This window comes from Rhipicephalus sanguineus, chromosome 1, assembly GCF_013339695.2.
Source record: "Rhipicephalus sanguineus isolate Rsan-2018 chromosome 1, BIME_Rsan_1.4, whole genome shotgun sequence".
NCBI classification, from domain to species: domain Eukaryota; kingdom Metazoa; phylum Arthropoda; class Arachnida; order Ixodida; family Ixodidae; genus Rhipicephalus; species Rhipicephalus sanguineus.
This window is the reverse complement of record NC_051176.1, coordinates 161,840,838-161,867,721: the sequence shown is the minus strand read 5'-3', so window position 1 is coordinate 161,867,721 and position 26,884 is coordinate 161,840,838. Positions and strand designations below refer to the sequence as shown.

Sequence of the window (26,884 nt, the reverse complement as noted above, 5' to 3'; positions counted from 1 at the left end):
CACCTGTTGCAGGGGGGCGGAGTTTTCGACTTAGCGTCAAACGTCAAGAACGTAGAGATGTTACTAATTAGTTTATCGGCTTCGCTTTTGTCTTATTAATACAATCTCACTTTCTACTTGCAACAGTCATTTTTGTATAAAAACCACAAGTGTGGGAATAAAGGTCACGAAACATCTTCAGTGACCTTCAATGACCTCGACATAAAACCTGCGTTATTTGGCCATATCAAAACTTCGCATTAATTTCTTTTTTCTTGAAAAGAGTGCGCAGCTCTACATCACGTTTATTCATCTTGACAAAAACACAAGAATGCAACCCACACGTGTGTCGAGAGAAGCCTCAGAAACGGAACTTGTGTACTTCGAGGTGAGGCTTGAATTTTCTGACGCGAAATTTCGCTCTTTCCTGTACTAAAATGCATCTCCTCCGCCATATAGGCCAATTATATGTAAGGTTCTCTTGTCGGCATGCGACGTTTCAGAACTGGTTTCCCATTGTCCCTAAGAAAACGCAAAGCGAGCGTGAGATCGTCGACGCGTATAACGTAATGAATGCGAACCATGGAAGATATGCATCGTCGTTGCACTGAACAGACATATTACTATCTTCAAAACATCTTGACCACATGGCGTCACGTTCCTCTGCTCTGTTCTGGGCCACCTTGGCTTCCACTTCTATTTTCTTGTACTAGCCCATTCGCTGGTTTCTAAGCTTTTCGCATACGTGCATTACCTATACTTTATTATAAAGGATAACTTCTCCCTTATTCAAATTGGCAGAGTTCAGGCATTAAGATGTAAGGACATGTAGAATTTAAGACAGTTATTTTTGAGAAACCGCTCTTTGGGGTAATTTTGTCGGCTGACCGAAGTTCTGAATAACGTTCCAGCTTCTGGCAACTTTTCGTTATACGCCAAATTAAATGCGATTCAAGTCATCATATTAAGTAGTTGACAGGGTGTCATAGTCATATTACGTAGTCATCGCGACAACGCTCCTCGCATGTCATTAATGAGATGCGCAGATAGGAACCCAGCAAGGCAATACCTCAATCTTAGAAGAAAACCTATTACCTTTCAATTTACTCTTACACGCATTTGCGTCGTAGCATCATACCAACGACAAATATACGCTTTGGTTTGCCTTTATGGTAGCTTTTTTTTTTTTAATTAGCTGCCGGGCGCAGGTTAACTGTCTGCTCGATTCGTGATTTTTGCACAGGCTGCTGCCATGCCGTTTGTGCTGACACGTTATCCATTCGCAGGAGAAAAGATATTGCAAACAAGCGTAATTAAGAGACGTTACATAATGTTGATTGTAGACAAGGTTTCTCGAAAGCGTTTTTATGCGGCTCCAGTTGCACAAGAAAACTTATCAGCACGCTTGGCGACAGGTGAAAGAAAGCGGTTATGCAAGCCCGATTCACTCTAGCGGGCTCGTCAGAGTGGTTGAAAAAGAAAAAAAAATCTGCTCGAGAAGACGACTTGGTCGAACAATGGGAATGCCAAGTTAGCGATGTGAGTTCAAATAGAGAGACCACCTCTCTGAGAAAAATCGAAGCCATAGGCATTCGGAGGGGGCTTAAAAAGAGCGGTGACGAGAGGCACCAAGGTAAGCGCCGCCGCATACGTAAGCGCTTCACAGCAGGAAGAAGTCGGGGAAGGGTGCGTGCCGGAGTCAGCAGGTATGCGTTCAGACAACTGGACCCGCGAAACCCTTAATCGAACTAGCGGCGCGAGAATTAGAGCGGCTGGCACAGAGGGCCTTCAGTTCGAAAAGCGCTCTCCTCTCTGCCCGCCTCGTCCTTTCAGTTTGTCTTTTTTTTTTCTTTCTCTTCAGTTCGCTCGTCCCATTCTTTCTGGCGGTAGGCTCGCAATCCCAGTTTGTCGCCAGCCAAGCGTTTCATTTCGAGCCACGGGGTGCGCATGACCACACGGAGAGGCTGTGCAGCGATGCGAAGACGGCAGTAATTGCTCTGCACAACATCTTTTGATTGCTTTATTCTTCGTGGCTTACATACCTTATGTACAGTCAAAGAAATACGTTATACTTGACGGCTCTAGAGTAGACATTACATGTGACCACGCTACCCTGTTCATGCGACTTTAGGTTGTGTTTTGTAGAGATTAATAATTAAGCTGCAGATCTTAATTAAAAAGAGAAACAGGTGCCCTTTCGCTGCGTCATCCAGTAGAAGAACATGAAGTGCTGCGCGACGTTTTCTGATGACCTTACGTAAAAGTTTACATAGAACCGCCGTGGCTGTCGTTCACGCGTTCACTTTAACGTTTTCCCATTACATGTTACAGCGGCGTCTTCTTTCGTGGAGCTGTCGCCGCCATCTGTATCAAGCACCATTTCTTGGTTCATTATAACCTGCCTGTATAGTGTTACCAACTTTCGTTTGCCCGAGCACACGCAAGAAGACTGCGCTCGTTCCGTCGGCATATACGCCTGTAGCTCGGTGGTCAGTATTTCGGCGAGCATTTTTTATCGACGAAGCATGCTCGTTCAACTTGTGCAGGAAATCTGCGAACGGTCCAGTGGCACAGTATAGTGACAAGGTGAACGTGTGCGTTTCGCATGCGTAAAGTGATCTATGCCCATTTTGTATGCAAAACCTAGCCATGGACGGCGTTTTAACACTCTAAACGAACAAGCGGAAACACCAACCAGCCTAAGCGCACGCTATTCTGGAGCCTCATTACACCGGAGAGAAGGCTTTTTCTCAGACGTTGCTCAAAGAAGCGTCAGCGACGGTATAAGGGTCGAGAAAAGCCCGCAAAAATGCATCCTCCATTTCTCCCTGCTGCATCACGCGGCGCCAAACCACTTTTGGAGTGACGCTGACACTATAGGAACTGGCGAGAAAGATAAATAGAGCATAAATTCAGATTATAATCGCCCGACGCCTTTTCCTCGCCCGAGGGGGCCCAACTGTCAAGGAATCTCCGGCACAGCAGAACGAGCGCACGTTTGAAGGGAAACGAAGAGAATGTATTCTAGAAAATGCGGTGGGTTGGTGTGAGGTAAACTCTAGAGCATGCACGGAAGGAGCTTAGAAAGAAGAAGTGAATAACATACAGGGTCATGAGGGAAGACAATGAAGGAGCTACAGTAGAAGACGTGCGTGTTGCGGATATATACATGGATAAAGGGCCTGTTCACAGCCACATATCTTCAACTCTATTGCCAAAACATTCATCTTAGGGGATCCAGCTGAAAGCACATTGACGGAGCTTTGGTTGGCGCGACCTTATAAAATGGATTTTCTAAAATTAACCGGAAAGCGAGTCTAATAACTTCTGTGGAGGTGCAGGGTCTTGCCATGACAAAACGGTTATTTGCTTCAATGCGGGCTCGAAAGCGTGATGACACAGGCGAAGGAATACTGCCGCCGGCTCTTGTGTGTGCACCAGACGAGCCGCGTCGCCATGCACCGTCCTTTTCGCGCTTATTTTCGGCACGTGCTCGAGGCTATATTATTCGGTCTTTGTATATCTTACATCTAAACATCGTCGTCTATATACAGTTCCCCACGGAAGAATCTTCACTCGAAAATGTTTGCGTGTCGCGCCAGTATTGTTATTCGTAATCCGAACCTTGTGTGCGCGCTTCTATGCGTGTGACGACTGCACGCGCGCCGCTGTTTCTTTTTGGCTCTTCACTTCGCATGGGAGACGTGTACATACCTCCCCGCTAGACCGGAGTGTGTAGTGTTATTAAGCATGACCGGAACCGGGTATTTCACGTCGAGGAAACATTTCGCGGTGGCAGCATCGCGTTCCGGTGGTTTGGGTGGCCTTGTTGGGGGTGGCGCAGCTTCCCCGAGTTCTCCACACCGTTTGGCTGCACCTTCCCTTCGCCAGTATTCCTCCCTTGCCTCACCTCGACGGCAGGCTCTCGTTAGCCGCGTATCAAGTGTCAAGTTAGGCCCCGCTCTTCCAAACCGACGGAGCTGCCTTCTTAATGAGCAACAGTACGCGACAGCGCAGCGAACGCCGAAGCGCCGTTTGCGAAGGAGAAAAGACGGCGACGATGCCTCGAGGCGCCGATCTGTTGAGCGCGCGACAGTTGCCCGCTCCTCTCAGTCGCTCTTTCCTCTCCTGCATTCCTGCCCCCTTGAGTGTTTCAACTCGCTCCCTATAGCCTCAACAAGCCACCGAGTGAGAGCTCAGGCCCTCAGACTTCGTTAGCTTTATTTAGCTGGGGACTGCAGGAGCAGCCACAAACCGAATCAAAAGGGCTATACTCGTATACAGAAACCACACTAGAAGCCGCACTTCACGCTATAGTGATACCCTGCGGTACGGGATGCTCCACCTTACCCGTAAGACTGAGGGTGTTTTTCTTTCTTTCTTTCTTTCTTTCTTTCTTTCTTTCTTTCTTTCTTTCTTTCTTTCTTTCTTTCTTTCTTTCTTTCTTTCTTTCTTTCTTTCTTTCTTTCTTTCTTTCTTTCTTTCTTTTTATGCGGAAAAAAGTGAAGCCCTTCATCGGCAACAAACGCAAGAAGGCATTTTGCAACTGTTAACACGATTTCACTGCTGTGTGTGGTGTGCCGATCGTACTGACAGTTCTTTCTTTGCTCGCGTTATCTCTCTTTTGACTTTTTTTTGCAGGAGGGGTTGTCCTGAAGAAACTTGCAAATGAGTAATAGGTATATTTCCTAACCACTATATCGAAATCGGCATATTTACATCCGCATTAAACATTAAATTAAGAACTTTTACGCATCAAAACCACGATCTTGTTTGTCAGGCGCACCATTGTAGTCTCCATAAGAATTCTGGCCACTTCGGGGATTTTCCTAACGAGCACCCAATGCACAGTACACGAACGTTCTTGAATTTCGCGTTATTAGAAGGCGGCTGCGAATGAACCCGCTATCTCGCTCCCACCTGGGCAACGCCATGTAACCAGACAGCTACCGCTTGCCTGAACTATTATAACAAGAAAGTTAATGATGACTTCTTCGTATGATTTACTTTCCAGCTGTTGTACTTCCAGCTGTTGCATGGATTATTCCCATCCAGCTTCCCAGCTTTCTAGCTGTTGGATGGATGATTAAAACGTTATGGCCGTTACTGTCACAAAAACAGATGTACAGAACGTTGAGATGTGCCTGAAGAATGAAACATAACTGGCCTTGCGAGTGCTATGCTATGTGTGGCATACTGAAGCGCAAGCTTATCGTCAGAAGTTTGGGGACATCATTACCGCAGCACTGAAGAGCTATACCAGTAAATACTCCGAAACGAGGGTCTGCCCAGCTGTTTCCTGTATGTTCAATATTATGTTTCTCTCCATCTCGTACATCGCTTCATATGATATACTCGTATGCTTGGTGTTTTATAAGCCCAATGATTAGTTTTTCTTTTCTTCTTATTCTGACCTTCACAACATGAGTACTCAATGTTCCTCTTGCGGACAAACTGAGTAGCCTTAGTGTAAGTGTTGCGCCTGACGCCGGCGGACGTAAAGAATAATACGTCATCAAATCATTTGGCCACTGGGCTTTTCAAAAGAATTCTTAAGTTTGATGATGTCCCAACCAAACGACATATGATTTGATTGCGTTGCCACTAATTCTAGGGAAACTGATCGGAAGAACAAGTCTCATTAGGGCCTATTCACAGTGAGCAAACAAAATTCATAGCAATGGCCACAACCGCATAATAACTGTGCAGTCGGAGGCCCCGTCATACTGGACTACTGAATAAAATGCACGGAACGGCGTCTTCTACGGGCACCGACGACTTTATGGCCAACAGCTGACCAACAAAAAAGAAAAATATTGCACAGCACCCGCAGGGGCTCCTCAATGTTATAAGCGGTCATCGTTATATTCAGATGAAAAAGTGGGCGTCTTCGGGACAGCCACAAATGAGCTGCTCGTACAGCGGGTAGCCACACAGCGCATGCTGGCGTTGAATACGTTGAATGTGACGCTATTTAGCATGCTCGTTGTAGCGCGGGGGCTACAACGAGCATCCACTTGGCACCCAAAGGAAGAAAAGTATATTTAAAAAAAGATTGCATGACATTGAGTGCGTGATTTATGCAATGAAATGAACGCAGACGTCCGTGTCGGACAACGCTGTCGCCTATTTTTGTTTACAAGGATGTCACGTTCTACAACATTGTTCTCGTTGCCGATGTTGCCATGCAGTGTTACAGGTTGTTTATGAAAGCGTCATTGACCACCACGTTGGCAAACTGTAGGGCCATCGTGGCCTCTCACTAAGCCTTCTCTTTAATGGCCACCTACTAAACCATTTGCAAAAACACTCTTGCTGCGGCCTTAAAAGAGCACTGTGTCGTCGCCTTGCTGAACGATGCACCGTGATAGCGCATAATCGCAACAACGGAAGCCACTAAACGCGTGCCCGTTAACTGCGTGCGTCTCGGTCAGTCGAAAGAACGCGATCTTTAGAACGTGGAATCCGGTGCAAAGCAGTGGCCACGGACAGCGGTGCACAGCAAAGGGTTCAGACTAACGGCGCTTGCTCTCCCGTGTCTCCCGGTCAGTCTACTGCCCCTTCCCGGGCTCGATCGAGCACGGCCGCGTGCTGCTGGTGGGCAACATGGGAATGTACGACTACCGGCCGTACGTCCGGCGCGTGAGCAACAACCGGCAGATCATGTTCGAGTGCCGCCGGGGCTACACCATCCTGCACGGGCCCCCCGGAGCCACCTGCGTGGACGGCCGTTGGAGTCCGTCGGAGCTCCCGCGCTGCGTGCGCGGCTCACACCCACACGTGCGCCAGATCCGCAGCGCCAGGCGCCGCCGCCGCCGCCTGGCCGCGAGGACGCGACGCGACGCCCACACACGTCGCCGGCGGTGGCGCCGCACGGGGGGTGAGTCCTGCCCTGGCTACTCCCACCGCGGACGTGCGCATGCCATGCAAGCTATCTGTTCGCCCGAGCCAGGGGTAGCCAAACAAGCACATTCAAAGAGCCAGGAAAGAGTTTAACGGAACAAGAGATATGTAATTGCGTCCGAAACAACATTTTCACTACCACGCCGGGCTAAGAAACTCCGTCCTAGTTTTCTAGAACGGCAGATCCTGACGTTTGCGTTAACTACCAGTTTCGCAAAAGCTATAGCTTAACGTTGCGTACATTTATATAAGCATAACTGCTTGGCCAGTCAGTCGGTGGTCAAAAGTGACATTGGATTCAAGCAGAGCCGCAGTTTGGCTACCCCTGTCCTACATTTTTCAGTGTGTGTGGTGTGTGTGTCTTTTAATACAAAAGCATGTTCCGCCCGAAATGGTTGCTGATGTATTTGGTGTAAATTGACATGTTTGTATACCCATGTGTTAACTACCTGTGCAAGTAAAATGTAACTTAAGTTAAACCGTAACTTGAAAAAGAAACATGTACTATGTTAATATGGCAGTCCTCGTGGGATTTGGCAGTCCTCGTGGGTTGCTTTCGAAGCCAGTGCCTTCCCTGCCGCAAAACACCTAGCCTTCTTTATTTTTTTTTTATCTGTGCACGAGAACTATAATTAAGAAAGCACGAGCCAGTAGAAAGATGAATTGTTTTAATGGGAATAACAGGCTCACGGGTTTCTCCTTTAAACGCTAGAGCCTTTCTACATTATCTACGGCAAGCTGAAGATAGGGGGGCTTTAATTAGAGTGCACCATGGTGACCCATGTTTCTGTAGTAAGGCAGCTTCAAAGGAAAGATTTATTACATTAACGGGTTCTTTTTTTCCTACGATGACAAAAGCGGGCAGTGGAAAGCAACTGCGATACAAAACGAACACCTCATATAGTTATTACTAAACGGATATAGGAGAAAAAGTGGATGATGAACATTGAATACTAATGACGTCAATGTAGCGGTTTGCAAAGCCGAGTAACTGCATGACTTCATCAGTAAGCATTTCCATCGCTAACACGTCTTCCTTTCCTTTAATACAATTCCGGCTGGAACCCCGATTACATCAGTGGTTATTTCACTTCTACCAATTGCCGCTTGCGAGCGTTACCCGAGTCAACAATCTAATGCCACTTAGCGGCCCTGTGCGGTTGAGATACTCAGGACGAAAATGGAAAACTGCAATATAATCGTTTAAAAGAGATGCAGGAAAAGGGGTTTTTGTTGCGGCTTCGGGAGAACACTGTATACGAATAAGATGTGGTGATTGAGTTTCAAAAGATACCAAACACGCGAAAAGTATTTTCAAAACGCTGTATATTGACAGAAATTCAGCTTTCCTTGGAAGCGTTCTTCACAAACCAAGGCGTTACTTTTGAGAAGCAAGATCTGACTATCCAACGAAACAAGCCAAGCTATATGGACGTACAAACTCTGTCTGTGAATGGGTGCCCTTTTGCGTAAGCTCTGCGAGCCCCTGCCAAGGAATGGCGCTTGTTTTTGCATAATCATGTATCGCAGGCTTACGCAACCACGATTATATTACAAGGGGAGACATTTCAACTGAGGCAATGTACCACAGCTTGTGTATGCAGCAGTACTCATTATACTCTATATATTCAGACACGGCATAGCCATTTTGTTACGTAAGGACTAAGAGCCAGGCATACAGACTACAACGCGGCAGCGCATAAATCAAGCTCTCTGTCTTGCGTAATGTGAACGGTTTCTAGCTGGGCTCTTTGGGTCTCCATTAGTTTGAATTAAATAGTGTGCTACGGACAAGAACAACAAAAGGAAACAAATGACACGTATGGTGATAAGTTCTACTGCGCAAACTCATTACTACGTTGTACACGGCAAGCCAATATTGAGTTAGGTGCTGCGAGATAACGCAATGTGAGCATCATTTGTTTCCTTATGCTGCCCTCGCCCGCAACTCGCTAAGTCATATCTGCGTAATGAAAAAAAAATGTTTGTGTGATTCTTACTGTACTCAATGCCTAAGCTGGCTTAACAACAGTTACGAAATCAGCGTTCTTCCTGCTTCAGAAATGGCCGTAATGCACTACAACGTAAGAGCTGGGTATTTTTTTTAAATAATGAGATGGGAAAAAAGGTCAGGAGCATGAGCGATCATCACTCATGGGAAACGAACCATTCCCAGGATGCCAAAGTGACCTGGTGCCACAATTAATTTACGTGTGGTACGGCGTTTGCATCGTTGATTTGGCATGAAACGACCGTATTTCATATTGTTTGAGAGATATGCGGCATACCGATTTGTGTGACGTGACATTCATTGCACTGCGGCTGTGCAATAGTGAGTCCTTCTTGAGCTCGCATTGTTCCAGTTCTCCCGGCCCTGCCAATGTACTAGACGTCGACGCGAGCAAAGGTGACGCGGACGCGTCATCTTTGCTCGCCTTTTCCAACTCTTTTTTTTTTGTCAAGTTGCGCAGCTGTAGCCAGTAGATGCGCACTGAAACCGGCAAAAAAAGTAGTTTAGTTAATGCGCAACCTTGACATTTATTTCACAAAATGTACGAATGATCGCTGTATCAAACTTTGACTTGGTGGTGTACACGTCGGGGCAAGGTCCTCGCCATGACGGCTAAAGAGAGCATTGTCTCAACGCCTCTGGTCCGTCCCCTCCCTTCTGTATTGTCCTTAGGTCCGTGCAGGCTGGCGCCAAACGTGGGCCCAGGCCAACGGGGCCGCAGCGATGATGGGGACATGCGCAGCGCCAATCCAGGGGGCGGCCGTCGTGGCAGGGAGCTCTGCGGCGCGGGCAACGCCACAGCCAGGTGCGTGCAGGCCGGATGGCAGCCCTCCCGGGAGGAGAGACGTCTCTGCCGCCCTCGGCCTCGCCGCCGCCGCGCCCGTAGGTATACACTCGGGGGCAACCTTTGTGGCGCTGCAGTGGTCTGGAACACCGCTTGGCCGTCTTTGCTAACTTGCGCCGCACGCTGCGTTGCTGAATCGACCTTCATGCGTGGATATAAATCGGGTGGAATTAAGAGCGGTGCAAATACGAAATGACATCCATTGCTTCGAAACTGAGCGGCACTCTGTAAGCTACCATCCAGTACATGCTGGCTAAAGCGACCTCATGGAGAAATTTTCGAAATTTAGCAGCCTCGAGTTAAGCGCTGTTTTCGGCTAAAGCTTGATTGGCGGCTTCAAGAAAGTGAGAAGTTTAATCATGTTAGTGACTTACGCATCCCATTAGGGTAATGAAGATGTTTGAGGCGCAACTCCAGTAAGCGAACGTAGGTATATATGTGCGCAGCCTTTGCTTTCATTATGTGCACTTTTCTGAAACTGGAGAGCCTAAATAGAGCATTAGCGTGCAGCTTCACTTGGCGGCAGTAAACGAACGAGCCTTCGTTCCTCCTCAAAAAAAAATTTGGGGGGATTTTGTTCCCGAAAGCAGAAGCTCGAGGGCTGTTCTTCAAGAGACGTTCTGCGTTACGCTGTCTGGTCGTTATGCTAGCAATGAATGCGCGATGTTCTTATACACAGTCACGGCGCGTGCGGCCCCAACAGAATTTTCTTTTACTTGATCATTGTTAGTGGCTCTATTTCTATTCCGAATGCAGGAATACAGCCACCTAAACATTCCTACACCGCTTTCAGTCAAAGCACGGGCGCATCACATGTCAACTCGATGCGGAATCACGTGCCTTATTGCCGCACTTGATGAAGCTGCCAGTTGACCGGCTCTAAAACCACGGTTTTTCGGTCGGCTCACTGGGTTCTAGACCACTGCAGTGTGGCGGTGAAGTGGAGGCTACAAATGTAAGATCACGCATTTTGCGTGGCCTTCTCTCGCGCACTGAGGTTTACTGAGAACCGATGGTTGTAGAATGGATTGGTCGTGTTGCCGCAACCTCTGCTTCAATGCCACACAAGGTTGTCCCTGGATATAGATGCGTCACGCGGTCGACGATCTTCGCACGGTTTCCCGCATATGTTGAAAGCAAATCGACGAGCAGTGCGGATCATGGACGCCAAAACTGTAACATACAAACAGTTCGTGTGTTACATTTACCTTATTTCATTTCATTCTGTCCGGAGAACCACGTCCTCAGTGACTGCTCGTTTAAATCAATATCTTTTTTTAAGTCGTCGCCGTCTCGTGTGCAGTAATGGCTGCATTAGTTATAAGTTTTCTTGAAAAGACATATAAAGAGCACCTGCGCACGCTTGGTACGCCTTAGACTTCTTTGCTAAGTTTAATGTGTGAGACGGAGGCTGGATCTCCCGAGTTAAACGTAAGACAAGTCGTTCACGTACCGGCTGCATTCAGCACTCTGACACTCTATTTAGCTAATGAACTGTATTGGCTTGCCAGGTGCTGACGTGTACATGCGCACAGTGTCCAATAACTAATGAAGCCGCAATAAAACCATACAGTGCCTGGTTCTCACACGAAGCGCACGTGCTTTGACAGTTTGTGAAAGATATGCAGTTAGCCCGCTCATTAATGTGCTTTCGCTTTTCAACTATCGCGAAAGTTAATAGTGTTTCCCAACGAAGGCAACTGAGTGTATTCAAGGCCGCATACGCATTTCATTGTTTTGCATTCGTGAGGATCTGCATGAGCCTGCTTTCGCAAGTACGCTGCGCTCCTAAACGCACGGGTACTGTAAAAAAAACTAAGACCGCTCATTATCCTTTCCTGTAACCACTTAATTAAATTTTTGTATTTATTATTACTTAGAGAAACCGCATTGCGCCACACTAAGCCGCCACCGTTCAGACTATGTACCACCCTTTTTTTTCTTCCGTTTAACGTTTTCGGTGAGGAGCTACAGTATCGAATAACTAATAAAATAATTAAATAATGGTTTTCGTACTTGCGCAGGTTAGTTACGATTAGAAGCGCTTCGAAGCGCTAACTTGAATATAAGATCAATATTTCCAGCAACCCTATGGCGATAGGTATTTCAGGCGCGTGCAAATGACATGTCGCTATACGAAATGCGGACCTCGTTTCTACCCCGAAGAACACTGAAGCACCCACAATGCCACACAAAGGTTATGATCAGACGTTTACAGGTCGCGCAGTGCTTTTCAGCCGCGGACAAGTCAGCGGTTTCTTTTTCTTTCTTTCTTTTTTTTTTTGCCATGAATCATTATCTGGCTGCAATTTTGCAGCGGAGCTGTCAAGCATTTCGTTACGCCGCGTGGTGTGACCTGAAAACCATCATCATCATGAACCGGCACGCGCTCTCTTCGTCCTCTTCTTCATCTTCTGCTTCCCTCCCGGAACACGTGCGCCGATTTGTCTGGCGTGGGATGCAAAAACTCTGATAGGTGAGAGAACGAGTACAGAGAGAGAGCGAGAGAGAAATAGAGAGAAGTAAAGGCAAGAAAGAGAGAAACAGATCGGAAGACAGAGAGAGAAAGAGAGAGAAAGAAACACTCAAAAAAAGAGAAAAAAAAAAGAAAGCAAGCATAGCCTTGTATAGTAGTGTATAGCAGGGGTGGGAAAGGTGAGTGAGGGTGATGACGAGGGCAAGGAGGAGGGCAACGCCACCAGCTTCTCTGCTTCCTCAGTCTTCGCACCACTAGGACGCAGCTGCCCCAACATTTTTGCACACGTACGAACTAAGTCCATCATCGCAGTAGAAGTATATTTTATATGTGCGAATTATTTGAATACAGTGGAGTCAGTCCTGCTTGGCAGGCGGGTGTGGTGGGTAAACATTGTCGGTGCGTCATTAGAGCGCTTATGTAGAGCCAGCGCCTCCTCTATCTTTCTGTGCCTGGGCTATACCTGGGCGAAGGAGAGGAGCGCAATGGGAACCGGCCGTCGGCGCTAATGCGGTTTTTAGCCGCCGGGCGCCGCCACCGGAGTAGACCCGCCGTCGCTTCGTCGCTCGCGGAAACGAATGCCGTGGCTGCATTCGAAGCTGCTATATGGTTAAGTTTTCAGCTGTACGTTGTTTAAAGTATAGTGAAAACTTGTAAACGGGAATCATGAAGCATTTGTCGTTCTGGGCAACCAGCCCATTTCGAAGGCATGTGTCGTTCGCGACTATTTGATCGAGACGCTTGCGCGTAGTCTGATATCCCGACACGAGAGAGCGCATGCCAGTGATGTGAGGAAAATTGTTTTGTCACGGTTACGTTCGCTTGACTAAGAGTCGGTTTTTGACTCTCTGAAAGTCGATTTTTGAAAGCAGCATTTGCCAGGAGCTAATATTGAAAGCTTGGGCGCTTAATGTTCTCCGATGCGTGCTACCGTCTACTGGTGTAGCACACTATACGCAAGCCTGGAGTTTATGCGCTAAATAGCACGAAATGTCACTACGCTGCTTCCAGGGGTATACGTGATCGCCCATTCCCTTCGTAACGCTTTTGAGAATTACATTTGCTGCCACTGGGAGAAAGCAACAGCTGGTGCCAGAAAGTGAGGAACTATACCATGTGATTCCACCATTTTAATGTTTAAACCAGTTAAATCGTGGTGGTACGAAAAACAAAGAAAAATAGCCGCATATGCCGCGCTTTCCTGCAACATTGACCGATGTGTGTAAACAGCAGACGCTCTCCCCACCCGGAGCCGGCGCAAAAAGCAAATGAAACGCTGCGCGCGGCGTTCCGTCGCCGCCGTCGAAGCTCCCCGCCGCATCACCGCTCGTACCGCTCGCACCCCTCTCCCATCTGTCTCCCTCTCCCTGCGCTGCGCGGGCCGCACACTCATTCGCTCAGTCGTTCCCGCCACCGAGTGCAGCATACGCTCTCCCCACCCGCTCCCCACCCTACCGCCTTAAAGCCAGCAGCGAGATCAGGCGCATACTCGTTTGCGTCCCATTTCTAAGGAGCTTCGCTCATCCGTTGTATTCGTACACGAAACAAGTGCTAGTTTTTCGCATAGCTGGCGACAATCAACACAGTCGATCGTAGAGAAAAGAAGCCCGACGTCGCCGCTGCGTACAGCGTCCCAAGAAGCACGCTCGCTACGACTGAAGAAGGCCGAAATTAGGGCCAAGGCACAGTGTAGCCAAGGTTTACGGCTCCCTGCGAGTACGTACAGCGGCATATAAAAATTTGAGGCGCTGTCTACATCGATACACCTTTTTTGTCGCGTATAATCCACCCCTGCATATAATCCGCGCCCCAATTGCAAACCGCGGAAAAATTAAAAAAGCTGAAAACTTCTGTAGCGATTGGTGCAGTTCTATAGACCGTTTTCACGGAGAGGAGGAGCGTAGCCTCGAACCGGTGTATTTTCACCGCTTTCTCTCTCTCCACCTCGGCCGACCGCTGCCGCTGGTGTGTGCGGATTCCCGAGTTTTGCACTGCGTCGTGCGTGAGAGGTCAGCGTGTTTCCATTTTTCGACGCGCTGAAACAATTGTGCTGCCGCAAATCGAAATGTCGGACGAGAACAGGTCGACAAGCTACCACTGCGCTGTGTTTGGCTACAGCAACAGCTACGGAAGCCTGAAAGACTGGCAGCCAAGGCACGCGAAGTGCACAATGTTTTTAAATGACTTCGCTTCTCTCAGGTCGCACGCCTTCTTCTCCGACAAATAGTATATTATTATATGTGGTGTCTGCACTTATGGCCATTTCTCCAAGTCACCACACCAGCTTGCGATTGTGCTTGGGTGCTGGTACACTTTATCATCTGCACCAAAGAGAACCAATGTCAAGGCTGACGATTAATACACAAAATGTTTGGCCAAGAGTTGTTCTCATGAACCTCTCTGATTTCTATGCTACAGCACATGATTTACAATGCCTGCGGCTAGAAGATGTTCCATCTTAGTGCGTGCAATTTCGAGATTATTGAATGAGCACTTTTCAGCCTACATGACAGAAAGGCCCGCATGACATGTGTTCTTTGGCGTAGGTACGCGTTTCTAACGTTTCGTCGAGAGCACGTTCTTTCTCGACTTGTCAATTTTGTGACGATAACTGGGGTAGCGTTATGACAACCGCACTTTTTTTTTTTTTTTTGCGCGGCAGCCTGTGTGTCGTGAATAATCGGCCCACGTTCGTTAAAGCAAGGTCGTTACCTGGACACGTGCGCTCGTCGTAATGCTTCTGAAATACTCGCCAGAAAACAAATTGACAATAATGTTACCAAAAACGAGCGCCCTTTCGGCGTATCGCTAGTGGCGGCGGCTCGCGCCGAAGCGAACTTACGCCATGCCACGCTTCCAGATGTGCAACAGGCTTATTTTTATTTTATCATCGGTGTTGTTTCTACGCCGAATTTTGAGCTCACACGTCGTACTTCTGTTCCTTATCCTGTGCAAGGATCAAAGGCCACAAGCTACGACGGCGACACGAATAAACACAGGCATCGGTGTTTAGCTCCTGTCGTTCCGTGAACATTGTATTGCAACGTGCCAAGCGGAACCAAAATGGTCTGTTAGAGATTAGAGTTACGTTGAACTTGAATAATCACGGCACGGAAACCTGGGAGCCATCTTAAACACTAATGCGCGCACCTAGCACGCAGCCGGACAATGGCCTACGTGTTCGCTCGTCTCCATTTACGTTTCTCCGATTATACTTCGACAGTTGTCCTAAATGTTAACGCTCTTTTATAGTGATTATTCCAAGAACCTCACCCGGCCAGCTATAACAAAACGTACAAAGCAATTACCAATTTACACATGCTGCTTAAGAACTGCATTGGCATTATTCTCATCGTCGGCGCTGCTGCGGGAACGTCTCGTGGGCCGCCGCTACTTGCTGTTTCAGCCATTTTGAAGCTGAAAGCTTAGCGATTATTTATCAGCGCCTTTACACTCGAAAAGCGTTGCCCTGTTTTGCCCGTGTACCGCGAAGAACAGCAGTACCTTGTGAACCGAGCGCATACGCTGCATACACCGCCGCGGAACCCCACACACCGGAAGGGCGGCAAAACGTCGCAGACGATAGACGGCGCTGCGGCGGTGGAGTGCTTTAAAAATGGCAGCCTCCTTGTGAAATTGGTGTATATCCTGCAATAAATGCAGCTCAACTACTGTAAAACCCGAGGAAGTGCGTAGCACGAGCACCCAGCGATTCCCGTTCGTAGAGTTCCCACTGCTCCGTTTACCAAACCGTCGATGACGCCAATGTTTGAGGTAAGCATGTAGGGTTTCCCCGGAACGAGTAGACTCTTGTTAGGGAGATTCGGAAACACGGTGTGCGACATGCGCGCTACTTTTTGCTGCGCTTTATCGACTTCCTGCTTGTTACGGCAGTTGAGATACGTGTCGTCTGCAGCGGGTCCCGTCAGATTGTTTCCCCCTTCAGATGTAGCGATGAAGGCGCCGGAGAAGCGTTGGAGGGAGGAGTAATCGTGTGCTTGGCGCGAGGGTGGCGCTCCCTTTTGCGCGACGTGGGTGTCAGCCGCATGTTTCGGAGGCTTTCCAGCCATTTTAAGTTAATTATTGCGATTACTTTTTGATTATTTCAGTTAAATATATTATTTTAGACCTTGCTCGTTAATTTTAACCTTGTTTTGAGCTTTACTAGCCTCGTTTTATGCCTGTATTGACTACTCGATTTTGAGCGTGATCACGCCACATGAGATCTGCGGATGGATGACCTGTCGGGTCCCTAAAGTGCTACGCAACTAAAAAATAAATAAATAAATAAATAAATCCCTGGTTATCGTCGTTAAGCCACTGTGTTCGCAATGTCTTGAATCAGTGCCGTGAAGCAAACTTGCGCACTGAAATTCTCACCGAAAATATGGTAAATTTTCAAAATGTTTATATCAAGTTGTACGATATATCGAACTAATTCCCGTGTTTTTGACAGTTCGATATATGCGACTTTGACTGTGTAGAGTTACCCCATTGAAATGTTTCATGTACGGATACGCGGTGCAGTGCAGCTCGCATAAGCGTAGTTGACGTACGAGTGGGAGAGCGTCGGTAGATGGCGAAGCATTACCACTCCCTGAAGCAGTCAGGGTCGTGTACTACGCATAATAATTCCACGACTACTGCCGGAAATGTGCTTGCCAAAATATTACGTCATTATGCTTCCGGAACATTGTTACGTACCATGATATCAAGCAGTGAAAAGAAAATCGCTCTTTCAAAATGAGCATAGCATTGTGTAGGGCCCCTTAACGACGATGAACGTTGTAAGTTGTATGACTCGCACCTCGAAAGTAATTCAATGTTGGAGACAACGTGGCACCATCTATTTAGATTTGAGCAAAGCCTCTGCTGTTGTCAATCGTCCTACATTCTCACCTAAACCTGTCTGGTCATCGTTTCTTCACCGCGATTGACTGTTGTGCGATTAACTGTCCAGAACTGCCTTAACGCGAACGGATAGAGGTCTAAGTCGTGAGTGACCACTATCGGGGTGCCGCAGTCTTCCGTCCTTAGCCCTCACAATGTTCAATCGCTAATAAGAAGAATTGTTCTTGCTTTTAGCTCCTGACATTTAGGCCCGCAACGAAATCGTATACTTTCCCCGGCTTCAGCAGGACGTCACTGCTTTTGCTCAATCCGCCTTTTTTCGTGATGGTGAGGTTGTGGTAAAGGTAGGGCGGGGGGGGGGGGGGGGGAGGAGGGGGAGGGGAAGGGGTCTTTGCGCGTTAATCCGGGACAACAGGGATTGCCAGTACTAAAGCTTCCGAGATCAAGAGGCCTGCGGGGACCATACCAAAACGTTTCGCGACTTCTCGCCGAGGGGAGGGTGCACGTGCCGTGGCGTCTTGAAAAAGGCGAATTGAGTGCTTCGAAGAGGCTTCTGTTAAAGAAAGGGAAGGTAAAAATCATGAAATCATGACTCACAAACGTAGAACTAACTTACATTTACTTTTTACATTAAATAACCACTGACTATCTGGCGTGGGAAGGCGAAGTGACCGACTTCAACGTTGTTTTCGGCTCGGATTCCAGTTTTAGGGTTCGGGTCCGAGCTAGTTGACAAAGTGGCATAAGCGTTCTGTGTGTTCGCTTTCGTTGTCCTTGTCTTGCTGCGCTTACCGGTTTCAATATTTCCATTTTAGACTTCACGCAGAGCAGATGAGACGTGGCCAGCGTTTTCTTGGCAGAAGTAGTGTTAGAAGAACAAAATCCACGCTTGCAGTTGCGTTTGCATGACCTACATATACGTACACACCTCGGTGGGCCACTCGCTTTCCTGCGGTTCGCATCTGTTGCACGAAATGGCACATGCCACTTCAACAAAGAGCGCACTGAGCACTTCTCAGTAAAGCTTCTCCACTATGAAGCACCTCAATTTTAGCACGAAAAAAATGTCAGTGTCAAGTCTTTAGCTGTGTGATGGGCAGTCAACGCACAAAACCTTCTATGATGCTCGCTTTAAAGCTTTCGTTTTGGTTATATTGTCATCGTCTGTATGGACTTGCATTCACGATCCTGCGAGCAATCACAAGATTATTCACGCCTTTTTATACCACAGCATGAATCTCCTGTGCAGGAATAATACGATGTATTCAGATAAGGCATGATAACCATTTTTGAGCGTATTGACTTATTCTACGCCTCATTTGCGTTCTCTTGTATTCAAATTCGATCCGTACAGATAACTACATGCCATACTGTCCTACTAGAACGATTATGTTGAGTTACTGCTATATTTACCGTTGTTACGGCTGTTCTCTAGTATATTTATGGCAACTATACTCCGTACTTCAGTTTCATTTTAATGGTTTATTTTTAAGGCGAAAGCCTTATATAGCCTTAAAATCCACGGCTCGTGTTCCCTGCTGGCGTCGATTCTGGTTCAGCCGTCTCGTTCCTTCGCTCCTGTGGCATAAGCCTACACCGTGGCGACATGACATCGTAGCTTGGTCAAAGGTGGGCTGATCACGGAGGCAGTGCACAACCTGGTAAGGTGCCTCCGATCCTGGAAGCAGTACCAAACCACGCTAGGTGCAAAAACCTTTCGGGGGGGTGGCGGGGCAGGATAAATACATCTAGGGAGCCTATATGACCGGCTGTTTATGTGGGCTCCCTAGTACATCGACCGAGAAGAAAAAGAAGATGGCTTTCGCTTTCGAGTCGTCTTAGGTGAATGCACAAGGGACCCTGTGATTTTTGATTTGCCTTTAGAGCCGTCGCTTGCACTGTCGTGCGTTCATATTTTCTATAAAATGTTCCCGCTAATATAAACTGTGTTCAAAGACAAATTGTTTCGATTCACACTTCTATAATTCTGAATAATAATAATAACTGGTAGGCCTAATTACACTGCTTGTAGAAAAATTTCTGCGCAGTGTTTTAGAGCTGATTTAAATGAGTCACGTTCATTTGCGATGCGTCATCTTTTGCGTATTTATTTTACATGTGCGGAAAGGAATGACTCTCGAAATCATTAAAAAGCCCCCCGGGTCACCGCATGTGCTTCACACCGGCTGTAATTATTGTATTAATACAAAAATAAAAATTATGTCTTCTTCTTCGCAAGGTGGCGCAGAAATTTCAATTTGTTTCAATTGCAAAAAAAAACGCCTTTTTTTCTCCCTTTTTCTCTATACCACTGTGCAATAGCAAATAATAAAGCAATGTAATGGAATTAGCATTAACAAAACCTGCACATTGGTGTCGAGAACAATGGGTGCACATTCGTACACTGCTTACAGTTTTGACGCGATCTAATCGCAATGTTATCACTGAACAATAGCGTAGCTACAGCTCGAACATACATTCTCGTGCACTAGTGGCGCATAGTTCAAACGGGCGTGTCGTTGCACGCGTCACACACGGGATACGTCATTCTCAGTTTGGCCACAGTTCCAATGCAAGACTAATGTGCACTATACTACGTATTTTGTGTCAACGGGAGTACGCAGCATTTATTGATAGTCCTCTGCAATTTCTTTTCTCTTCGCGTGGGCGAAATTATCGCGCTCCCGCTGCAAGGCCCCATCTCTTGCTGCTTGTCTAGCCATCGCAAAATGGCCCGATTTCGGAGGCGGAAATTAATTGGCCGGTCGGTGCAAGGCAAAAAACTATCTCCTACTCGTGTTTTGACGCACCGCTCTGTCTGGGATTGACAGCAAACTCATGAATCCCTCCAGGCCCCCTAACAAAAAAAGAAAAAAAAAAACCCCTCTGCTCCATTTGACAGCCCTTACTGACATTTAAGCACTTGAGGCAATCAGGCTACTATAGCTAGGTAGCGAGGTAAAAAACTTTTGAAAAAATCAGTAGGGGCGCAGAATTTCAAAAGCTCAGGCTTTGTTCGGAAGCTATAGTATTTGACGCAAATAAATAGCGTTCATTCTTCGCCCCTACCACGTCTCGCACGTTTTTGTGCTAGGTTTCTCTCAATGTTCGTGCGTGTCTTCCACGTTATTACCTCAATGATCGCTTGCCTTTGTGGGCGGGTGTAAAATTAATGTCCCCGCTCCGCTAATTACCGGAGATTTCACCCACGAACGATCGCGGTGCCATACTTTTAGGGCCACCCATTCTATTCTGCCTATCCGCTTGTTGGTTTTGCTAGCAGCGAGTGATGAAGTGCACGCTGCACTTTACTCGTTATTTCTTGGGCGTGTTTCACGTATACCTTAAGCACACCTTAAGCAGCTGTCAAATGTTTTGCAGAGGTTCACGAGCCGGGAAAGCGAGCGACGGTTGATGACGTCGATGATGATGAAATTATTTTTGTTGTTCTCACTCATTTTCTGCTGAACAATTTCCTATCCCTTGTTTTTATAATGTTTTACCCTGGGAAATATCTGCAAGCTTCTGCGAAATAGTTACGCGAGAAGAGTTTAATTTTGCTGACAAGCGTAAGAAGAAATAGTAAAGAAGGAAAGGCAGGGAGGTTAACCAGTATAGGACAACCGGTTTGCTACCCTACACATGGGGACAGGGTGGGGGAGATTTAAAATGGAGAGGAAAGAGAGAGAGAGAGAGAAAGATAGAAAGATAGCACATGACACAGCACACATAGAATCAGTCGGTCACTCTTGCGTGGTAGTTGGTCACTTTTGCGTGGTACGCGACATTTCTGTCACAGTCGCTTGGCCAAGTTCGTCGCTCTCAAAAACCTCAGCAGTGCCTTCGTCGCCTTCAGTTGTGATGTCTTCTGTTGACAACATGCAAGTATTGTTTGAACAGACATTTGTCTACTGTCAAGGCGCGCTAGAACGGACGCCAATGACTGTCTCTGAGCATTATATACCGGACAGTCGCACAGGACGTGGTGGAGCGTCTCCTCGCAACGACAGGCATCGCAGAGAGCGTTGTCGGCCATTCCAATTCGAAAGGAATAGGATTTCGTAAATGCCACCCCTAGCCACAAGCGATAAAGCGTAAGGTTTATCACGCAGTGACACCGAAGATCGCTGGGCCGTTTAAAGCGTAAACTGCTAAATTATTTCAATACTGAAACATGATTTTGAATGTACAGGCGCTCTCAGAATAATTCGGAACGCCGGACACGCAGCAGCGCGCCGGCGGAGTATGCGCGCAGAAAAGTAATACTATGGTCTGCGCGTGCGCGGTCTCCCTAGCAAGCAAACGTTGCTCCGTATTGCACCTAGATTCGCGTTGTGTTGCTACAAAACGGTGCCCTGTGTGTCCCTTAGCGTTTTGATAAAGGGCGCTGGGTGGGTGGTGCCTGTGAGAAGCCGCGTGTGCGCATGCACGCGCGTTGGAGCAGTGCCGTCGTGCGTGTTCGTGTGCTTGGATGACACTTTTCTTTTGCTACTTTGCTTCGTATTTATTATTTGATCAGATTATTTCCGGTAGGCGACTGTGACTAGCGCTCGCAAAGGACGGTGGTTTCATCTGATGCAGCCGTGAACATATCGGTGGCCAGATTGATAAGGAGATACGAATATATTTGGAACACGTTGTAAGAATATTCAGGTGTTGACACTGCGCGCGCCTAAGCGGCCAGAAAATGTTCGGTCGTCGGTCCGTTGAGCGGTGCGCCATCTAATGGCTTGAGGCGGAGAGCGCCCGCGAGTAGCCGAATCACGGTGGTGCTGCGTCATCGCCGCCGCGCTCGCCTTGTGATAACGCTAAAGAGCACCTAGTGCTACCCTTTTGGTGCTAGACAACGCCAATCTAGATGCACTAGGGAGCGAAACTAGCTCGATAGGCAGGCCGCGCATGCGCACACCGTGCGTGTATTTATCCGCCGGTGCGCTCCGCCGGCGAGCGGCTGCATGCTCGGCGTTCCGAATTATTCTGGGAGCGCCTGTACAGCGATCGCTGCTAGCGATTCCATCTCTCGCGTCATTCATCGGTGCGTGCGGTAGCAGCTGTCATAATTAAAAAAAACGCAGAAGGACATTAGGTGCGAAGCAGTATAAACTGCTGGGTGCAATAAAAATTCCATCTCATTGTCGCGTATTCTTATTGAATTAGAGCACATGAAGCGGGGGTACAGCTTTCCGCATGCCGGCTGTTGTCAAGGTAATCGGGGGCTTCAACTGGTCAGTCTTTACTCCCACTCTTTTTCTTCCTTTCGTTTTGCGTTTTTACGCGCAGCTGCTTTCGTGATTAGCGGTGCGGAAAAAAACTAAGAATAAGGCTCACGCAAGCAAAGCTGATGTTCCTTTCTTTCTTGCGCGGTTTCAGCGCTCGCAGGGCCGCCTTGAGGAAAAATTGTTGCACAAGTGGATGCGCTCGAGATATTCCTCTCTTATCTTCGCATGCGCGGGAAGGAGCAAGTCATGCGAATGCCACGTATTTCTTCGTCATTCCTCCCCATTACTCCGAGCACGCCTGCTACGTAATTACTGAATGCATGCAGCTTTGCTAACCGACGATATTCGCTGAAGCGGGGTGAGTTATGCGCGCGCATTTTATTCCTAATTAAATTTAAATGAACGATCAGACTGCAGAATTACTGTGACACGTGATCGAGGAAAACAATAGAAAAAGTACTGCTGTATATATCATGAGCGCCTCGGTATCTTTTCCTTAAACTACAGCGACTGATAAATTTAAAAAAAAGCAGTTACACGTGGGCCAAGAACAGGTGCTTTTTTTTTTCTTTTTTGAGCATAAATTTATGTGAACGCTCGAACACTACATGCGGGGTTCCCGTGAGGCGCGCGTGAAACAGACATGCTCACGGCGAGTCGGCGTCACGCATTTGGTAAATACGCCGTGTGGATGCGCACCATGGTTGCCGTTAGTATGTATACAAACGAATGAAAAAAATTTGCTAAAAAATATCAACCTCAACTTGTGTCTGTACTGTAGGCGCACGTATACAGTTCAAATTGCATGTTTTTGTCGATTTCAGTGACGTCATAATGCGTATAAATTTATCTCCACGCGCTTACGGAACGTATAAGACCCTTTCTGGTTAACTGTACGGTTGCAGTGTTTCCTAACGTATTATGCTATAAATTTAAAGGAGGTCATTACCTGAGTACAGGTACATTCGTTCGTGCTATCTTCATAGCAAGTGCTTATGAGGAGTCTGTCTATTCGCGTGTTTGCGTGCAGTGTGTGACAAATTCACGCAGTTAAAATGTGACATGCAGCAAACTCTGACGTTTTCAAGCTTACATGGTGTCATTCCAACCGGTCTCTACAGCCTTATGGAACACTCAAGTAAATTTTACGGAGAGAGAGAGCGAGAAAGAGATACGGGTCACGCGCTACACATCCTAGATATATCTGACATGTGCACTCTGCTACTTGGACCAAAATTTCTATTGCCAATCCGCGCATGACGAAAGCCGTGTCGTCGAAATTTCGGTCCAACTAGCATGATGCCATCAAGCAAATTGCACAGGCCCGCTGTGTAGTAGACGCTAGCCCAGTGAGTAAGACACTCGACTTTTAAGCGTGGGGTCGTAGGTTCAGAATTCGCTACTGCCAACGTTTATACTCTAACATTTATTGCTTTTATTGAGATAGCAATTAAAGGGACAGTCTCGACGGGTTTTTGCCGTCGCCGTCGCCGTCATGTCCCGTACGAAGTCCGAATTGATGAGATCGCCCGCGCATCGTATGTTCTACCGCGGGTAAAAGCGCGCGAGCGGGGGCGACGAACGCGGTCGAAGCAGAGATCAAACGAGCCGGCCCATTTCCGTCGCTCGGAGGGTGCATGCGATAACATCACCTGCTGGGGAGGCCGGCCGTCGAAGCCGACAGGACACGCCTCGACCATCTTTAACGAGCATGAAAAGACACGGGGAGGGGGGGAGGGTCGCGCGAGTAGCAAATTTGAACTTTGAATCTAAGGGCGTGGCCGCCATCGCTGGCGCGCGCGCTATCTCGACAGCCATCACAGCGGGCGGCTCGCATACCCTTCTACGTGCTGCGCTCTCAACGAGAAGTGACTATGCGGACAGAGCATCTCTCCCTGGAGCCGCCGTATTCTCTTACACCAGCGTTTTGTAGTTACGCGAGATCGCACGCAAAACAGTTAGATGCCAGCCCCACTTCGCATAATACTGCAATTTGTTGCTATCGCATTCACTGCTTCGCCCTCGCGGTGGAACTGTGACTTTTTATACGTTGATTTTCATTACAACGATTTCCGAGGCGAAGTTAAAATGAAAGCGATACCTTGCACGGACAAGGAAGGCGCGGATAGCGCAAGGTTTCAGGGAGCGACAGCGAGGGTGACGTGGCGTATAGCAACGATGTTGTCACTCTCACGCAACTCCTCGTGCGCGTGCGTGGCAGTAAGTGTTCCCTTTGCACCGCTCTGCTCCGCCGAGGCGTGGACGTGACTTGGCGTCGCAGCCAATGGAAATGTGTGGTTTCCCTGTGACAGACACCGGTTTTTTTCGCTCAACGAGCAATTAGATCTGGGGTCTCAAAGACGCGGGCCGTGGTCGTTTCGCTAGCGGCCCGCGGCTCCACAAGGAATAAAATGATGAGTTCGCTAAATGGTACTCGAGTTATTTATTCGCCTATTGCGATTAAAAACGCCTTGCTCGGGTAAGTTACAGTGACGGGCTGGTCTCAAGCGAACAGACATTTAGGCTAGTTGGTTCGGTGCATTCAATGAAGCCATAGCGCTGAAAACACAGGGACCAAAAAACACACGGTCCTGTCCTCTTCCTTGGTACCTGTGTTTTCAGCGCTATGACTTAATTGAATGTTCTCAAGCATTATGTAGGCGGCGGTTCCAGACACTGGGATCGCTCAACCAAGTCTGCGACATTGTGTCAGCGAACGAGCGAAGGCCCCTTGCAGCGTCTGTCCTCGACAAGGGTATTGGGGCTGTCTGGGCATCCTCGTGGGCGGACCGGGCAGCATCATCAGCGAGGTTGTTACCCACAATGCCACAATGTCCCGGCTCCAAGTTCCATCGCACCTCTCCCGCCGTGATGCAACTTTACTGTGCCGCCTGTGGTTAGGAGTAGCTTTCACGACGGCGCACCCTTTTCGCATAGGAATGGCAGACACCGCCAGATGCGACTCGTTGCAATAGTTACGAAACGATGGAGCATCTACTGTGTTTCTGTGCACGTTTTGTGAACGAACGAAACGTTCTGCGCAATGCGCTGAACAAGCTAGACGACAGACCGTTCTCCGAAGAGAAGATCCTCGGATCGTGGCCCTACGCGTCGCAGGCCAGCAAAGCGACGCGGGCATTGCTACTGTTTTTAAAATCGACCGGTTTAAGCGACCGCTTTGTAGGCATTCATGTACCCTGACAGTGCCTTCTTCCCTCTTCTTTCTTTCTTTTAATCCCTTCATCCCTTTCTCCCAGTGTAGGGTAGCAAACCGGACGCGCGTCTGGCTGACCTCCCTGCCTTTCAATCCTTACCCTCCTCCTTCTCCTCCTCAAGCATTTTTTCTTCGTGATGCACCTCATGCGATCATTATGTGTTGAAACATAATTGCGGAACAAAATCTCTTTATTTCACAACCGGCGTCCAGATTTCAGTCATTTTGGAGATCAATGTCGATATGCTTCTCGAATCCTGATGCAAAATCCCCTTCAGAAATGTTCCATGCGTTTTTTTTTTTTTCAAATGGCAGCCTTAGGTGACATTTTGTTCACCCTCCCCACCCCTTTTGTTTCAACTCTCTTCACTGTCCTGGCCCTTTTCGTGACTGCGGTCATGGCTGCGGCCCGCTAGCAGAGGTGAGTTTAATACCCCTGAATTTGATGCTGTCGCATGAAAAGAAGCCTTAGAAAACGCCTTTGTTCACAAAAGCACAAATCTTTTAAGATTATCACAAGCAATAACAACACATAGCGCTTTATTTTTATTAAGAGCGAATTCAGAGCGTGCTCGGATGATCAAGGACGCATGGCTGAACTCGACATGCGTCCGAGCAACAGCTGGTAAACAAGCCGTTCATTTCCAACGGCTGATAAAACTCCTAAGTGACGTAGGGGCTCAATGACGTTTCAAGAGCGTAGCCCGTGCTTTGTACTCGGTCTCTATATACGGATAATGAGAGCGGCCGATTACCTCCCATTGTGCCTCGAGGGAGAACACGGAATGCGCGCGCACTTTGCAGCGTGTGCCCCGCCAGCGGGCCTTCGCCGGCGTGTTGACGGCAGCTGCTCGTGGCTCGTGCGCGCCTGCACTGCGGTTGCGGCTTGATGAAAAGTACTCCCCGTGCGATGGAGTGGCGCAGGCCGCGGTGGAAGCACGTCCGCCGCATCGCGCTTCAATGGACGATTCACGAATGTCCGAATTCGTACCGTTGAGAGGCACTGCGAAGGCTTATAGTACGCCCGCTAAAAATTTCTGGCATAGCAAAACACTCCGGGCCATGCTGATTTTCGCAACCGATAAATTAGCAGAAAATCGCTTTTACGTTAACATACTCACGAAACCTGGCATCGTGGCTGACTACAGGCGCTCTATTCTATGCATCATCTATGTACATGGTCTATATTACCGGAATGTTTTAACATGCGAGCATATACGTGCGTAATACTCCTTTCTTTTTTTCTGCTATCCTTCATTTTGTATTATCTTGCGACCTTACTTTCTATGGTCTTTACATTCTTTAAGGTGTAAGGACCATCAGGCAGCTCCATTTTGCGGTAACTTGTTTTTCTGCGTTTCCTTCAGTAAGATAACGACCAGCCAAG

At 47.9% G+C, this 26,884-nt stretch overlaps 1 protein-coding gene across 3 annotated transcripts in view; it reads left to right on the top strand.

The window, feature by feature from the left end:
- Positions 1-26,884, top strand: part of LOC119401395 (sushi, von Willebrand factor type A, EGF and pentraxin domain-containing protein 1) — a 300,370-nt gene that overhangs the window by 167,740 nt on the left and 105,746 nt on the right. The window contains exons 9-10 of one of the 3 annotated variants that reach the window (XM_037668175.2): positions 6,530-6,859; positions 9,566-9,775. The exons of 1 other annotated variant lie outside the window; for it this stretch is intronic. In XM_037668175.2, coding sequence (XP_037524103.1) covers positions 6,530-6,859; positions 9,566-9,775 — 540 coding nt within the window. The remainder of the gene's footprint in view (positions 1-6,529; positions 6,860-9,565; positions 9,776-26,884) is intronic. One more of the 3 variants, XM_049417415.1, reaches the window with a different exon arrangement.